The following is an 18,003-nucleotide window of genomic DNA, read 5'->3' on the forward strand; positions in this document are numbered from 1 at the left end:
ATATCATTCACAGGTTAGGAGTATTATTAGAAACATGATGCAAAGGCTTCAAAGAGTGCATGACCCTATTAATAGTGTTTGAGCTCATTCATTCATGTCTTTCTGCTGGGTTTAAGGTCCGATCCCATCTGTGGAGGCTCAAACCAAAGCCAGATTCAGCCTGAGTAAAGTGATCTCTCGCTTGAGCTGGAGCGCCACAGCAGAAACCCACAACAGCACAGTTTCTCTGAGTATCTGCGCGCACACAAATGCTCCTGTCGGCCGCTACACACTGATCCTGGACCAGGGAGATGGAGTCATTCTGGGGGAGTTTGTGCTGCTCTTTAACCCCTGGTGCAAATGTAAGTGGTTTCTATAATTAGTGCTGCATTAAACTTTGGCTCAGTTCTTTGCAGTCTCCACAGGAAATATCTGCATCTGAAAGGTTAGAACAGGATGTTTGCATTTATGACTAATCCTATATCTTGTGAAGAAAATGCAAACATGAGCCAAATGAGCATCTGCGTGATGTTTTAACACGTCCAAACAAATTACAAATTGTGACTAAGTTTGCAGTTGTAGGCAGAATTATTAACCCTCCTGTGAATGGGGAATTCTTTAAACATTTCCCATGTGATGTTTGAAAAAAGCTAGATATTTATCAAAGCATTTCTGATTGTGCTTTTACTAAAGAAAGTCTTATTTCTTTTAGTTTGGGTGGAAAGAAGAAAGTAGAAAAATATGAAGGAGGGCAAAAGAAAATAGAAATGAATGAATGAAAACAAAGGGAAAAAATTAAGGCAAAAGAAAATATGAATAAATGAAAGGCAGAAACAAAAGAAGGAAAAATCAAAGAAAAATATAAATGAAAGAAAGAAAGAAAGAAAGAAAAAGAAAGAAAGAAAGAAAGAAAGAAAGAAAGAAAGAAAGAAAAGAAAAAAGAAAGAAAGAAAGAAAGAAAGAAAGAAAGAAAGAAAGAAAGAAAGAAAGAAAGAAAGAAAGAAAGAAAGAAAAAGAAAGAAAGACAGAAAGAAAGAAAGAAAGAAAGAAAGAAAGAAAGAAAAAGAAAGAAAGAAAGAAAGAAAGAAAGAAAGAAAGAAAGAAAGAAAGAAAGAAAGAAAGAAAGAAAGAAAGAAAGAAAGAAAAAGAAAGAAAGACAGAAAGACAGAAAGAAAGAAAGAAAGAAAGAAAGAAAGAAAGAAAGAAAGAAAGAAAATGAATGAAGGAAGTTAGGGATGGATGGATGGATGGATGGATGGATGGATGGATGGATGGATGGATGGATGGATGGATGGATGGATGGATGGATGGATGGATGGATGGATGGATGGAAACAAAGAAAGGAACAAAGGAAGGAAGATATGAGGGAAAGCAAAAGAAAATATAGAAAGAAGAAAAATAAACAAAGAAGGGAAAAAGCAATAGAAAGGAAGCAATAAAAATATGAATGAATGAATGAATGAATCTAAACAAAGCAAGGAAGGAAGTAAAGCAAAGGAAAATGTGAAGGAAGTAAAGCAAAGGAAAATATGAAGGAAGGAAGGAAGGAAGGAAGGAAGGAAGGAAGGAAAGATAGAAAGGAAGAAACAAGGAAGGAACAAAGGAAGGAAAATATAAAAGGCAAAGGAAAATAAAGAAAGAAAAGAAGGAAAATAAATGATAAAATAAATGATGGAAAAAATGAAGAAAGGAAGCAATGAAAATATGAATGAATGAATGAAAAGTAGGAAGAAGGGTTGGAAGGAAGAAAAGAAAGAAGGACTGCTATAGTCAATATTATTAGTCCTTTGAATTACTACTTTTTTGATTGGCTACAAAACAAAACACTGTTGTCCAATGACTTGCCTACTTAACCTAACTTAGTACAACTAATTGACCTAGTTAAGTCTTTAAACTGCACTTTAAGCTGAAAACTAGTATCTTGAAAATTTACTAGTAAAATATTATTATACTGTCATCACGGCAAAGACAACGAAAATTGTCATTAGAAACTATTACAATTAGAAATATGTTGAAAAATCTCCATTAAAAGAAATATTTAAAATATAGTCACAAGAAGGCTAATAATTTTGTCTTCAACTGTTGATGATTATTATTTGTAACTTGTGTTTATAAAGTTGAACAATATGAGGGTGAACAATGACAGAATTTCCATCTGTAGATGAACTCAGCCTTTATGTACAAGTACAGATCCTCTAGTAAAGTATTTATCTCAAGAATCCTGTTGTGTGTTGCATGTTTCAGTGGACTCTGTGTATCTGGCGAATGAAGCTGAGAGAGAGGAATACGTTCTCTCTCAGGACGGCCTGATTTACCGCGGTACACCCAAAAGAATCACAGTTCTACCATGGACATTTGGACAGGTGCTGCATCTCAAAACATCTTTAGAACTCAATCACAGATGCATGCTTTACTTTAAAACTTCAAGGACTTTACAGACTTTAAAGTATTTTGAAATTACCTATAAGAAACATTCAAACTAGTATTAGTCGGTACTAATGATATATATATATATATATATATATATATATATATATATATATATATATATATATATATATTTTTTTTTTTTTTATTGTTATTATTTTTAAATTTTATTTAAAATTTAGTTTGCTTTAAAATATATTTAAATTTTGAAATACATTTTCTATATTCTATTATTTCTATCGTTTTTAAATACCGTTTCTTTAATTGCTACAGTTTTTTTATTTCCGTTTTAGCTATTTTAAATGGCTTTAGTGTTTCTTAAAGTTTAATTCATTTTTATTCACTTTAAGTTCATCAAACTAAATATATAAATGATTCCATCAGCAATTAACTAAAATAACATATAATATCTATAGAACATTTAATAACATATAATAGAATATTTTCTTTTCAGCTGACATTAATTTTAATTAAAACTTGGTAATTTCCATTTAATTTTCTTTTAGTTTTAAATTTAACAATAATAACCCTGATTCAACTGTCCTAAAAGAATTTACAGTAGGCTTCGATGTTTTCTGTTCTGCAGTTTGAGCAGGGAATACTGGACATCTGCCTTCAGATTTTGGATGAAAGCCCGAATTACATCAGTGATGCAGCTCTGGATTGTTCCGAGAGGAAGAATGCTGTGTATGTGACTCGAGTCCTTAGTGCAATGGTCAGTCAAATCAGTCCCTAAAATATTACTGAAGTCACTATATTAACTACAATAGGGTTTAACTGCATCACCAGCCAATATACCATTCACTTATGTAAAAAAAAAAAAAAGTGTTTCTTTAAAATTTATTTAATTCAATCTACAAGCAAAACTAATGAAATATTTTATATGTGTATGTGCGTGTATGTGTGTGTGTATATATATATATATATATATATACACATTGCAATTTCTTCTTGGAAATTCATGGAAAAATACAATTAAATTAAATAAATAAAAATAAATAAATAAATAAATAAATAAATTATATATATATATATATATATATATATATATATATATATATATATATAAATAAAAAAAAAAATTTCCATGAATTTCTATAAATAAATAGCAAAATTTGTACATGCACTAAAGAAAGTGTGAAAGATGTCTAAATGCGACCTATTTTGCTCCTTTTTACAAAATGTATATCTCTGATGCATCTAAAACTCCACATTTATAATCTTCTTAGTCGCTGACATTCTCTTCAGTAGGTCAGAACTCTGACTATGGCGGACGGCTGCTTCTTACTCAGGGCTGTTTATGTTAATGAGGGAGAGATGGTCACTAATAGGCGGGGCTTTCCCCTCAGATGTCAAATACAAAAGGGAGACTGTTAATCAAAGCGCTTTTGACTGTTTTTATCACATGAGATTAAAAAAATTGAATTAATTCATTTTCACCATTAGAGGTGGGTTATATTCGCACACTGCAGCCACACAACTGTGCTTAAATATGATTTTTGCATAATAGGTGTCCTTTAATGTCTGTTTTCCCACACGGTCCAGATCAACAGTCTGGGTGATAAAGGAGTCGTGGTGGGCAACTGGTCAGATGATTATGAAGACGGAGTAAAGCCCACCGTGTGGAAGGACAGCTGCTCGATCCTCCGTCAGTGGAGTAATGAGGGCTGCAGGGCGGTGCGTTACGGACAGTGCTGGGTGTTTGCTGCTGTCGCCTGCACAGGTCATTCATCCATCGCTGCAATAATTAGTACATGTCAATTAATTAGCATTCAGACAACTACAATGTATCATTATATTGTGTTTTTGAGCAGTAAGAAAATCTTTGAGGTTTATGAAGTTTGTGGTTCAGAGATGGATGTGTTTACAGTCTGCTTTCAGAAAAAAAATTACATATTTCATTCAGAACTGAAAGTATGACTTTATTTACACAAATGCTTAATTGTCCAGCAATGCACTAAAATTAAAGCTTGCTGATTTGTGGCTTTAAAATGATACAAGTTTTTATAGAAAAGAAAATAAATAAAAGAATTTAAAAAAAAATATATATGTATATATATATATATATATATATATATATATATATATATTGCATTTTTAAAACGACTGCAAATTAATTATGCAATATAATAGTTTTTTTTTATTTTACTCTTAGATTATCCATCTTCATTTAGATTTTAGTACTTCAAAATCCTTTAATTTTTGGTTTACTTTTAATTCAATTTACAGTTTTTTATTTTTTATTTTAGATCAATCAATGCAAATTTGAGATTTCAGTGGTTTAATAATAATAATTCTTGGTTTATAACCTCCTTTTTTATTTTGGAAATCTATTTTGAAATGCATGTTCCTTATAAATATCCTAATTATTCAAGCCCAACAGTTTCCTCATCTTAGGTAGGACAGATCCAGACCTCAGTTTTGTGTTTAAATCTCAGTGTCCAGAGCTCTAGGAATACCCTGCAGAGTCATCACCAACTTTGGATCAGCGCGTGACAGTAATGGCGACCTAATAATGGAGCGCTTCTACAATGAATTTGATCAGAACATTGCTGACGACTCCATTTGGTAAATATACTGATGCCAAAATTAACCCTTGTGCAGCATCCGTATCTACATCACATTAACATTACTTTTGTGATAATTATGGCTGTGTTCATGCAGACGGCATATGTTATGGGCAGCAGTAGCATAGTGTAAATTTTAATGTAGTTAAATTTAGCCCTTTTAATAAATATTTATTTCAATTAATAGGGTTAAAACCTGAACATGAATAAATTTTGATAGATATTGGTTAAGAAATCTGTCAGTGAAAGTGTAAAAATTATTAAAATATTGTAAATTGTATGTTGATTTCACATTTGTGTCCTTTAGATTTGTGTACTTTAGCTGTTTTTGTGGAAAAAAAATTTTTAGAAGAAAGAACTTCTTCAATCCAAAAAAATTCAACCTTTAAATCAAAACCTCAGTTTGGAATTATTTTTTAAGAGTAATAATTCAGAGTCTGATGCAAATATGAGAATGTACTGTACCTTGTCCATCCTCAGGAACTACCATGTATGGGTGGAGAACTGGATGACCCGACCAGATCTGGCACTGGGGTATGAGGGTTGGCAAGCGAGCGACCCAACACCACAGCACAGAAGTGATGGTAAATTAATAATCAATGTCTGAAAGAAGTGGATAATCGGAAGGGATGCACCAAATATTATCTGACAAAAAAAAATAAATAAATAAATCAAATTCTTGTTTTTACAAAAGAGAAAAACAGGCAAAAATATAAACTGAAAAATGACTGTTGTGCCACATTGCAGTGTTCAGTGTGCTGGTTTTAATCCCCCTCCATCTGATATTAAAAGCAACTTTCCAATGGTATGTGGAAAGCGCTGTGCTATGAAACCCATTCATTTCAATGGCGAACACCAGCAGAGCGCAATTTTAACTTGCAAGCTGATACATTCAAAGTTCAAAATATCTCAATATTCTGCTTTGCATAAATTATGCTCATCTACACGTATACTTGTCTATCTATAAAATGCACATGATCATCTAAAAAGCAAAGTCCACTTAATAATGAGCCGGCAAGAAATTTAATTTCTATGTAGTACACTTGTTCCTGCTGCTTGCAATAGCTTTACAGTGCGGTCATGGCAATGCTGACACTCCTTGATTCACGGTCAATAAGATATTAAATGGGATTATTTTATTGGCTTGTGATTTTTAAAATTAGTATAATTGAGGGCATGGGATTAAATTTAAAAGTCTTAAAAATTACTTACTATCTTTTAATAAAATAATAAATAATTACTTCAAAGCATTTTTTTGTATGTAGATTTTTTAAATTAATTTTGGGTTTTGGCACACATACTACATTTTCGATGCCCCCCTGATAATTGCAATATAAACACCTGCCATTTGTTTTCCTCCTGTCAGGCGTATTCTGTTGTGGACCAGCCTCTGTGAGAGCTATTAAAGAGGGCGAGCTCACCTTCAAATTCGACGTCCCGTTCGTGTATGCGGAGGTGAACGCTGACGTGGTGGAGTACATCAAACTGAGAGACGGACGAGTGTTCAAGATGGGCGGATCCACGACGGAGATTGGGAAATCCATCAGCACCAAAGCAGTGGGTCGAGATGAGAGAGAGGACATTACTCACAACTACAAGTATCCAGAGGGTAAGAAGGCATTCTGGGTAACTGTAATCAATCATGCTTCGGGATTCAGGATGATGAGCAGATGGATGCAAGCTCAATACCCCAAAAAGGGCTCCATAATTTAACACTGCATCATTGAGCAGTAGATGTGGTATATGTTGTTATATTGAGGTCTTATGAAGCAAAACAGTTGGATTTTGTCAAAAGCAATGGATAAAAGATAAATTAATGAATACATTTCACTTCATAAGTCCCCAGTGTATTGTCAGGAGCCAAACTTTTTTTTACTCTAAGTGCTGGAAGGCATAGACTTGTAGTTCATGTGGGAACAAACCAATCAGTACAATATCTTTGATGGGTGCATAAGCAGATGTCTTTAATTCTAGACAAGGGGTGCTCAACCCTGTTCCTGAAAATCAAACCTTCATCAAATGCAACTAAACCAACTAAGCAGGATCTGAAGGGGGACTTAGTAATTAAAGACCCGGGTGATCAAAGTTGCAGCTGAACTCTGCAGAAGATAGATCTCCAGGAATAGGATTTAACACCTCTATTTTAGGGTATTGTTGAGAACTGTAACTGGTCCATCTATTATAGTGAAAACTGACACTTATGAAATCTTAAACTAATTACCTTTGATTATTATAGGCCACACCACATCATTAATGTGGCCACTAGGACTGCACAATATATCGTTTCAGCATCAAAATCAAATCGCAATGTGGTCATTTGCAAGTAACATCGCAATGTTTAATTTGTATTATAATAATTTCTCATTTGCATGTGTTTATGAGGTATGTGACTGAATAAGGATTTTAAAAGCATTCAGGCATAAGTAATTGTACCATTTGTAACTCTGACAAATCAATAATGATTCATTTAATTAAATTGTTTATTAAATGAAGTCTATGCAGTATTATTTTACATTTGATCATTGAATAACTGTATACCTGAATACAGTTAAGACTTGTTGGAAAACAATAAGAAGCTGTTTATTTAATTTGTATATTTTTCTTATTTTGAATTTATCTCTGCTTGCATGTCTTTTATTATATTTAATGCACTCCTATAAAGAATCATCCCAATCAAACATTATCAATTCTTTCTAAATATTTATTCAAGTCATCTAGTGAAATTGTATTCATTTCGAAATATATTGCAGAATAAAAAAAATATTGCAATGTTAGATGTTCTTTTTTTTTATATCGTGCAGCCTTAGTGGCCACTTATTTCTTAACTTGTGCGCTTGAACTGGGTGAGTGCATTTTTAAAATGTGAAAATACAAAACCTTACGACAGCAGAGAATGTATTTTCGATGCAAAGACTGACACTTTAACTAAAATACAAGTAAATGAAGTGGAATCAAATCTTAGTGAACCAAAATTGAATAGAATTAAATCCAAGTGGTAAATCAGAATATTGTCAAGTAAAATAATCAACTATTTAAAAAAAAATCTTGGTCTAATATACAAGTAAGTATAGTATAAGCAAGGGCAGAAAGCCTAACAGACTCTTATCTAGTCTGTAAAAAAAAAAATAATGAGTTTTCACCAATTGTTCATTTCAGTATCTAGATACAGTATCTAGATTGCCAATGCCCTAATACAGGCGCATTTTCTCTGGGAATTTCGATTCGTGAACAATACATGACACATTTGTCATAAATTGCTAAAGTAAAAAAAATTAACTATGCAGAAAATTTGGGTGAGGCGTAAAACATCCCATGAGTAAACGAGAGCTAGTGATGCAGTCCTTTATATTTGTTGTGAACCCACCACAAATAAACATACGGCTCTGTCATAATAAACACTGTAATCTATTCAGGTTCTGAGGAAGAGAGAAAAGTTTTTGAGAAAGCAAATCATCACAACAAACTGGCACAAGCAGGAGAGGAACCTGGTTTACACATCAAGATCAGAGTGACCCCAGATATGCAGATCGGCTCTGACTTTGACGTCTACGCTGAGATCAAAAACAACACGATGACCACAAAGTCCTGCCGGGTGATGTTTTACGCACAAGCAGTGTCCTACAATGGCACACTTGGAGAGACCTGCGGACTGGGAGAGTTTACGGAGATTAGCTTAGCTTCTTCTGAAGGTAAGACATGTTTAACTAGTAGTTTCAACAACAGAGCTGTTAAAGACTAGCCTAGAGTGCCATCTGCTGTTAAAAACTAGCCTAGAGCGAAGTCAGTTAAAAACTAGCCTAGTGCACTATGTGCCATTAAAGATTTGCCTAGAGCACTATCTACTGTTAAACACTAGCCTAGAGTGCCATCTGCAGTTAAATACTAGCATAGAGCTCCATCTGCTGTTCAACACTAGCCTAGAGTGCCATCTGCTGTTAAACACTAGCCTAGAGCGCCATCTGCTGTTAAACACTAGCCTAGAGTGCCATCTGCAGTTAAATACTAGCATAGAGCTCCATCTGCTGTTCAACACTAGCCTAGAGTGCCATCTGCTGTTAAACACTAGCCTAGAGCGCCATCTGCTGTTAAACACTAGCCTAGAGCGCCATCTGCTGTTACATACTAGCATAGAGCTCTATCCGCTGTTAAAAACTAGCCTAGAACACTGTCTAGCCTAGACCGTCATCTGCTTTTAAAAACTAGGCTAGAGTGCCATCGGCTGCCTAGAGCACCATCTGCTGTTAAACACTAGCCTAGAGCGCCATCTGCTGTTAAACACTAGCCTAAAGTGCCATCTGTTGTTAAACACTAGCCTAGAGTCCCATCTGCTGTTAAACACTAGCCTAGAGTGCCATCTGCTGTTAAACACTAGCCTAGAACTCCATCCACTGTTAAAAACTAGCCTAGAACACTGTCTGCAGTTTCAAAACTAGCCTAGACCGTCATCTGCTTTTAAAAACTAGACTAGAGTGCCATCTGCTGTTAAACATTTGTCGAAAGCACCATCTGCAGTTACAAACTAACCTAAAGCACCATCTGCAGTTACAAACTAACCTAGAGCGCCATCTGCTGTTAAATACTAGCATAGAGCTCCATCCAATGATAAAAACTAGCCTAGAACACTGTCTAGCCTTGACCGTCATCTGCTTTTAAAAACTAGGCTAGAGTGCCATCGGCTGCTTAGAGCACCATCTGCTGTTAAACACTAGCCTAGAGCGCCATCTGTTGTTAAACACTAGCCTAGAGCGCCATCTGCTGTTAAACACTAGCCTAGAGCACCATCTGCTGTTAAACACTAGCCTAGAGTGCCATCTGCTGTTAAACACTAGCCTAGAGTGCCATCTGCTGTTAAACACTAGCCTAGAGTGCCATCTGCTGTTAAACACTAGCCTAGAACTCCATCCACTGTTAAAAACTAGCCTAGAACACTGTCTGCAGTTTTAAAACTAGCCTAGACCGTCATCTGCTTTTAAAAACTAGACTAGAGTGCCATCTGCTGTTAAACATTTGTCGAAAGCACCATCTGTAGTTACAAACTAACCTAAAGCACCATCTGCAGTTACAAACTAACCTAAAGCACCATCTGCTGTTAACTACTAGCATAGAGCTCCATCCAATGTTAAAAACTAGCCTAGAACACTGTCTAGCCTAGACCGTCATCTGCTTTTAAAAACTAGCCTAGAACACAGTCTAAAAAAACCAGCCTAGAGCACAGACTGCTGTTAAACATTAGCTTAGAGCACCATCTCGTTCCTGGAGGTCTGGTGCCCTGCAGGGTTTAGAAGAGGGGTCTGGCTGCAGACCTGGAGCAGTGCAATCTGAGCTGCATCCAATGCTTTTTAATGGGCCACCCTGCCTGGGTGTTTCAAGTATACCTAGTAAGTCCTTGATTAGCTTGTTCAGGTTTGTTTTATTATGGTTGGAGCAAAAAATCTGCAGGACACCAGACCTCCAGAAACAAGTTTGGTAATCCCTGACCTAAAGCGATGTCTGCTGTTAAAAACTAGCCTTGTTCATCATCTGCTGTTAAAAACTATCCTAGAGCACCATCTGCTGTTAAAAACTAGCTAAAAGTGAATCACAATGCATACATTTTTTCATCATGGCCACAGCAAGACGCTAAAAGCTAACTGTGTCATTGTATTTGTGTTTCAGGTGGCAAAGTTACTCTTCGGTTAGAGTATGCAGAATACAGTAAAGCCATAACTCAGGACAGGATGATCAAACTGGTGGGTTTACTCATCGATGCAGAGACACGGGAATTCTACCGAGCAAAGAAGACCATCGTACTGGACGCCCCTGAAATAATTGTCAATGTAAATCTCAACCTATGATTATCATACTAAATTATACACTTTATATTTCAGTATGCTGGCTTGACAAAATCAAAATAACAAACATGTATAGTATTAAGAAAAATTCATCAATTGTTTTTTTTTTCCTCATAAAAACCACACATTTGCTCTTTGGTTGCCTAAATTAAGTTGAAAAATTACTAAAGTTTGTGAAAATGTGTCAATTACATTAAGTTACTTCAATGCTTTGCTTGTGGAGTAAACAAAACATACAACTTAACATTTTTTAAATGAACAAATTTTTTATTGACTGTAATTCACTGTTGACTAGTCAGTGCGCCAGCTGATTGCTCAAGAGAGTTAACAAACTAACAGCATATTAATAATCTGAATGAAGCTATGCAGGACTCACAGCTCTAATGAAGTGCGTGTTGGTCTCCAACAGATCCTGGGTGTGCCAAAAGTGGGCCGGAATCTGGTGGCAGATTTAGCGCTGCAGAATCCACTGCCGGAGCCTCTGGAGAACTGTGTGTTCACTATACATGGAGCCAACCTGACTGATGGCAAACCCATCACTCATGAGTAAGTCATCTGATCAGTAAGGATCCTGGGTGTGAAACTACATTCCCAATATCTGCCACCGGACATACCTGGTATCATTTCAACTCATCACACGATCAGTTCACAAGACTGATGTAGCACGTCTTCAGTGGTAATGAATGATTATTAAAACATACAAGCATGAACAACACACCAGTGTGACAAGATACTAAAAACAGGGTTCTCATTTTTTTATGAACAGCAGATTCAAGGACTTTCAATGACTTTAATTTTAAATCAAGCACCCAGACATGTTTAGCACCATGAAAATCCTTATTGTACTTTAAATTTTACTTGCACTCAATCAGGGTTTCTGCAGGTTTCATCAAGTCAAATTTAAGACTTTTGAAGACCCTTTTAAGACCATTATTAATAAAATTGAGTTATACAGGGTTAAACTTTTTTTTTTCTAATGACCCTGTATTATGTGGAATCATGTCATCATTTTTAGTTTTCTATCTCTGATTAGGGAGTATTAACAGGAAATTTGCAGTAAAAATGTATAACAGCTGTTAATTTTAGCCATTGGCAATAAAAAAAACCTAAATATAAAAAAAGTATAAGGTTTTATTGAGATGTATTGATGGTGATTGGATAGATGCTGGTCCAACTGAGTAGCTTTACCTGGACAAAGCAAAATTAAGATCTGTTTAAGGTGATTTAAGACCTACAACACAATATTTCAGTCAATGTAAGACTTTAAGGCACAAAGTATAGTTTTTGAAATTTAGGACATTAAGACTTTAAGACCCAGCGGACACCCAGTTAATATTTACATTAAAATGTGCAATTAATGATGTTTTGAAATGACATTTGAAATTAAAATGAATAAAATAAAATAAAAAAAACTTTAATAATTTTTTTAATTCAATACTAGTAATATTCAAATGTGGTTTCTGAAATGTTTCTTTATTTGCTTTATTTGTCATAGTTCTTGTACAGGATTTATATTTAAGATTAGTAAATTAACTCATTTTAAATTTAATTCAAGCATTTTCAAGGACCCATGTAAGTTTTTAAGTACTTTACAGGCCTCGAATCCATGTCTGAAATTAAAGTACTTTTAAAAAGTGTGGGAACCCTAAAAAATAATAATTCAACCTACGAGCTGATTTTTTTTGTAGAAATAGTAGTTTGCAATTTAATTTTATACATATAATAAAATAGGCATTTTTACAAAGCAGTTATCTAAAGAGTTACATTATTGTTTTTTTTTTAACAATTTATGAATGAGTAACTTGCAATTAGTGTACATGATCTGATATATATATATAGTGCTACTTAACCATAGTGGTAGACCTCAACCCTGAATCCATCATTCAGACAATCATCTTTACCTGCAAAATGCAAAATCTGTGCATGCAATAAAACATTCATGTCAAAAATAATGTTGGCACCTTTGCTAGGGTTGGTTAGAGAAGTCCCTCATGTGTGAAATTTACAGTTCATTTGACATTTTTCAGATGTTTATAATACAGTTAAACTAAATAAACATTAAAACTACATGAAGACTGAGTTTGGCTTGTTCATGTTAACTCTATGTTAAGTGAAATTTCACAAACTAATTTTGAAAGGAGAAGGTGATCTGATTGATCACAGCTGGTCTCATCCATAATCATTTATAATCCAATCAGATTATTCCAAACTCATAATAAATAGCCCGTCTTTCCTTTCTCCGTTATCTTCGTTTTTTAAGAATCCCCCCCCATCAACCCCATCTCCCCCTTTTCCTCCTTATCCAGGGGGAGCTCTCAAAAACTACCTGATCTCGTATCCAAGGCGGGAGCTATGGGCTCAACGATCTCTGAGCTCAGGGTTCTCTCCCAAGACAGCATGCCAAACCTGCTATTAATATCAAGCAATATCTAAGTGTGAACTCTTAAAAACGAAAGAGTTACAAACATTTGTTACAAATCTTACAGAAACATTTTGAGTTCCGAATAGAAAGATTTTGATTTTGGATTTGACTTTTTTTCCTGTGATTTTAGACGATGGTGAAGTTTCTATCTATTTTTTCTTATACAAAATAAACAATTAAAGAGTTGTTAAAGTTGCAGGGCATTAACTGTTGCCTTTTTTCACCTACAGGGTTGGAACAATCGGTCCTAAAGAATTTGCCACTGCTAAAGTGGAGTTTGCACCTAAGCTGCCGGGACAAAGAAAATTAATCATCGATTTTGCCAGCGATAAACTACACAACATTGAGACCTATGAGAATCTGGTTATCTATGAATAAATGAGCTATTTTTACTTTTGCCTGTGAAGTTTTATTGCATATAGGGATTGGTGATATGGACTTAAAACTATAAATCAATTTATTGGTATATATTGTGATTATGACATAAATGACTATAATTCATATGTATCCACTAAAAGATAAAACTCAATTCATCTTTATTTCTACAGCATTTTTACAATGTATGTTGTGTCAGAGCAGCTTCACATAGAAGTTCTAGTAAATGTAAACAGTGTACTTCAGTTTTCAGAGATGAAGTTTAGTTTAGTTCAGTTCACTGTGGAGCAAGTCCCACAAGTCTCCACAAGTCCCAAACAAAGCAAGCCAGTGGCAACAGTGGCGAGGAACAAACTTCACCAATTGACGAAAGTGAAGGAAAAAACCTTGAGAAACCAGGCTCAGTTGGGCATGACCATTTCTCCTCTGGCCATACTTCTTTTGCAGAGCTGCAGTCTAGGCGCCGGAGGCGGGAGAACGCTGGATGTCCATCATAAAGAAGCTGCAGGTGTGAATAGGTCACTGGCAGGTGTTCAGGCTGGCCCACTGGATCAATGTGGAGACTCGTCTTTCACTGGGGTCTTTCAGGAATCAGTGTCAAGCTCAGACATTTGTTACAAATCTTTCAGACACACGCGTCATGTATCTTTAGAGAAAATAATTTTGTTTTTTTAAATAAATAAATGTTTAGCAACCATAATATAATATAATATTGTAATATCAGTTTCATTTATACTAACCCTACAGGCATCTACACCCCACACAATTATACATTTAACGGAGGATAAAATAAGACATAAAGGGGAAAATGATCAAACATCAAAGAAAATAAACAATAGTTGCAATGTAGTGTTTTATTCAAGTTTTTCAGGCCATCCTGAACATTTCTAAAGGAATATAAGTATATTTATGATCCAATGCTAATTGACTGTAATGTGATAAAATGGTATGATTTCTTCCACATTCTGTAATATGAAACTATGTCTGATTTAATAAGTTATTTTAAATTTAGAGTGAAAGTATTTTATATTTCACAAAGCTCTTTCACTGTAGTAATTGTATTCACTGCACAGATTTTAGGTTTTATTATTATTGACAAAAAAATACCTATTCTCATTATGGGGAGAATTTTTATTGGTATATTGTCAACGATACAAAGTCTCTAGACTGATTCCTGAAAGACCACAGTGACAGAGGAGTATCTGCACTGATCCTGGGCCAGCTTGAACACCCGCCATTGACTTACTCAAACCTGCAGTACTCCATGATAAAAGTCCAGCCTTCACCAGCCTTCGCTGCAGCTCTGCACAAAAAATTTGGCCAGAGGAGAAACGGTCGACTCAACTGAGCCTGGTTTCTTTTGAGGCTTTTTTTCCTTCACTTTCGTCATTTAGTAAAGTTTGTTCCTCAACACTGTCATCAATAGCTGCTTGGTTTGGGACTTGTGGAGCTACGCATCGATGGATTTGCTCTTCAGTGTTTAGACTTTCAGCAGTGAAAATTAAACCACACTAAACTGAACTTCAACTCTGAAAACTGGCCTGACACGGTTTCACTTTACTAGAACTTCTATGTTAAGCTGCTTTGACACAATCTATACTGTAAAAGGGCTAGAGAAATAAACAGGTTTTTTATTAAACTAAATAATTGCATGAAGTTTTAGTGCTGGTACATTCTCATATTCAGCACCAAAACAAAGCAGAGTCAGTCTCAAATGCCACTTTCATTTCAACTTCTACACGTCTACACTATCATGACTGAACAGTGAATTAATCATTTCTACTGTGAACACAGAGAACAATTTAACCTCACAAACAGAAGTGTGGTTGGAATAGACAGCCAGTGTGATTTACATGCCAGATGTACATATCTCATGTTAGAAATACACTATTTGAATACTGCATCAATGCAAAACTGCTCATGGAGTATTACTCTCCGATAAGCCATAAATCTAGATCTGAAACCTGAAGCGGCTGAAGTGAAGCTTGCATCTGCTAATATTGCTTTGGATGACTTGGGGATTGTCAAGAACTTAATACAAATTAAATTACCTTTTCCAAACATCCTAATACCTGAAGATCTGAAAAATGGTGACTTAGGATCTAACAAATTCTTCAATGTGCTTACCATCAGTTCTCTCTGTGAACTCCAGCTCGTGCAGCAATGTACCCACTTATTTTATATTTTATCGCCGTTGCTCTCAGCATCAACATGTTTCTTGGTTTTACGTTTACGTGGTTTGATTGAGCATGAAGGAGATGATTCAAGGACAGTCCAATGAAATCTTCTTCAATGCAGCTTTTTCTGCAGTCTTCTTCTGCATCACCTATGTGTTTATCATACAGTACTATTTTATTTAACTGTACCTATTGCCTATTTGGTATGTACTTCCCTGGAACTGTGCTACTGGTCGGTCGTTCTCCGTTTCAAAGCTGCATCTGTATGGAGCGTCATGTAGCGGTTTTCCATCCCGTGACTTTCCTGAAGCTCAAACCCATGAAATACAGGATCTCTTTCTTAGTCTTTGGGTGGATAAGTATGCGATTTGGGACGCAGCTTATGACAAGTGTAGTCCCAAATGGAGCACTATTGTTTTTGTACCAAGCGGAAATTCAAACCGTTTCCCTGATGACGTTTGACGGTTGCCAAATTAGTGAAATAACTTATCAAATAATACCTGCCCTGAGTATAACCGCATTCACGATCGGGAGGCGCTATGAATCAATCTCGTAAGAGAATTTTGCTTCAACATCTAAAATGAATAAAGTTATTTAACATGTGCACCCGAATGCTACGCCCCTTCCGCAACGTGAGCAAAGCTGAGGTCGTTGAAGTGTCCATCATTCCACACTTAATTTTACTGGTTAAATGAGTGCATCATCCGGGTATTTAAAGTTCACTTATTATTTTTAGAGTTTTCAGTGCGAACGCACTACTTACACTATTTATACTACAAAATGGCATAGAAAAGAGCGCATGTATGCGATTTGGGACGCAGGTATTGAATAAAGCGAGCCTGCTGTTACTTTGTGTATACCTTTACTATACAGTATAAATATAGCTAGAGGTCTTTTGGTCAAAATGCACATAGTTGTAGTGATTTATGAGAGGAAAGAAAAACAACTGTATTTACATAAAGCACAGGTGTCAAACTCGGTTCCAAAAGGGCCGCAGCTCTGCACAGTTTAGTTCCAACCCTAATTAAACACACCTGATCAAACTAATTGAGTCTTGTTTGAAACCTACAGATAGGTGTGTTGGAGCAGGGAGGGAACTAAACTGTGCAGGACTACGGCCCTCCAGGAATTGAGTTTGACACCCCTGACAAAGTAATGTTGCTATAACAGGGGTTCTCAAAGTGGGGGTTGGGACCCCTCGAGGGGTCGCGGGACAATGAAGGGGGGGGGGTCGCCTGGTGATTTAAAAAAATCTATGTATTATTATTAAATCATATAGGAATGACCATATTTTATCCATAACCTACAGAAGAGAAAAAATATAGTCGTTTATAATTACTATAGTAGCTTATAGTTACTAGCTCTATTGGATTGCGCCCCCAGTGGTAATTACATTACATTAAAGACACAGCAATAGCGTCAGATGCAGCAGATTGATTTTATAACACCAGGTTAAAGTTTCTAATCCATTTACCGCACTGACATTAAACAAAGAATATCCCTGGGTGTATTGGTGTGTGTTTGTGTGTGTGACATTGCATGCAAGGTTTCTGTGTTCATAACCAGGATATTGGGGGTCGCAAGTCACTGGCATTGTCATTTTGGGGGTCGCAGGCTGAAAAGTTTGGAAACCCCTGCGCTATAACATATACATTTTGTGTTAGCATACATCATATATTGTGAAATAGCGTTTCATGTTATCAGAATTACAGACCACCACAGTCTGAGTGTTTATAAGGCACATTAGCTTTGCATTGTGATGCTTATGCAAAATAAAACCAAATTGTTCAGTCCATTAACATCTGAATTTTCGATTTATGTACTTTTATCCTTTTCTTCACGCTTTACATCTTTCTGCTGTCAGATTAGACCGTCAACAATACTTCATTTGATTATTTGCACTAGTGATATGCTTATGCTGACATTCCCGAACAGATATCTGATACATGGAAATAGATGTAAATTGCTTTTTTGACATACAATCTTATATTTGGGTTTCACATATATAACATGTCATATGTGCAACATATATTTTGAAATATTGCAAAAATGGCCATTTACATACATTTAACTACAATTGTAAAAAGATACACAGGTATGCACATATTAATGTTGTCATAATACTGGAATTTGGTACGACATTCTTGAAAAATATTGATATTCAATACCATTTTCTATATCACAAGGACAAAAATAACAAGTATACAATTTCTGATTTGTTAAAA

At 35.3% G+C, this 18,003-nt stretch overlaps 1 protein-coding gene and 1 long non-coding RNA gene across 9 annotated transcripts in view; one reads left to right on the forward strand and one right to left on the reverse strand.

The window, feature by feature from the left end:
- The window catches only part of tgm2a (transglutaminase 2, C polypeptide A), a 16,751-nt gene extending 3,135 nt beyond the window's left edge, over positions 1-13,616 (forward strand). Inside the window, 11 exon segments of the mRNA NM_001004647.2 lie at positions 117-341; positions 2,224-2,342; positions 2,993-3,121; positions 3,952-4,129; positions 4,845-4,974; positions 5,454-5,557; positions 6,340-6,582; positions 8,387-8,662; positions 10,629-10,789; positions 11,214-11,350; positions 13,457-13,616. Coding sequence (NP_001004647.1) covers positions 117-341; positions 2,224-2,342; positions 2,993-3,121; positions 3,952-4,129; positions 4,845-4,974; positions 5,454-5,557; positions 6,340-6,582; positions 8,387-8,662; positions 10,629-10,789; positions 11,214-11,350; positions 13,457-13,604 — 1,850 coding nt within the window. The 3' untranslated portion in view covers positions 13,605-13,616.
- Positions 1-18,003, reverse strand: part of LOC137489153 (uncharacterized) — a 46,078-nt gene that overhangs the window by 15,134 nt on the left and 12,941 nt on the right. For 5 of the 8 annotated variants that reach the window (XR_015524041.1, XR_015524043.1, XR_015524045.1 and 2 more), the window contains 3 exons: positions 6,395-6,458; positions 5,439-5,618; positions 4,026-4,144 (listed from right to left, as the gene is read on the reverse strand). This is a non-coding gene — a long non-coding RNA (uncharacterized LOC137489153). Of the gene's footprint in view, positions 1-3,790; positions 4,145-5,438; positions 5,619-6,394; positions 6,459-18,003 lie in introns of those variants that run through there. The other 3 variants (XR_015524039.1, XR_015524047.1, XR_015524044.1) reach the window with 2 other exon arrangements.

Source organism: Danio rerio, chromosome 23 (genome assembly GCF_052040795.2).
Source record: "Danio rerio strain M-AB ecotype USA chromosome 23, GRCz13ab, whole genome shotgun sequence".
Classification (NCBI taxonomy): Eukaryota; Metazoa; Chordata; class Actinopteri; order Cypriniformes; family Danionidae; genus Danio; species Danio rerio.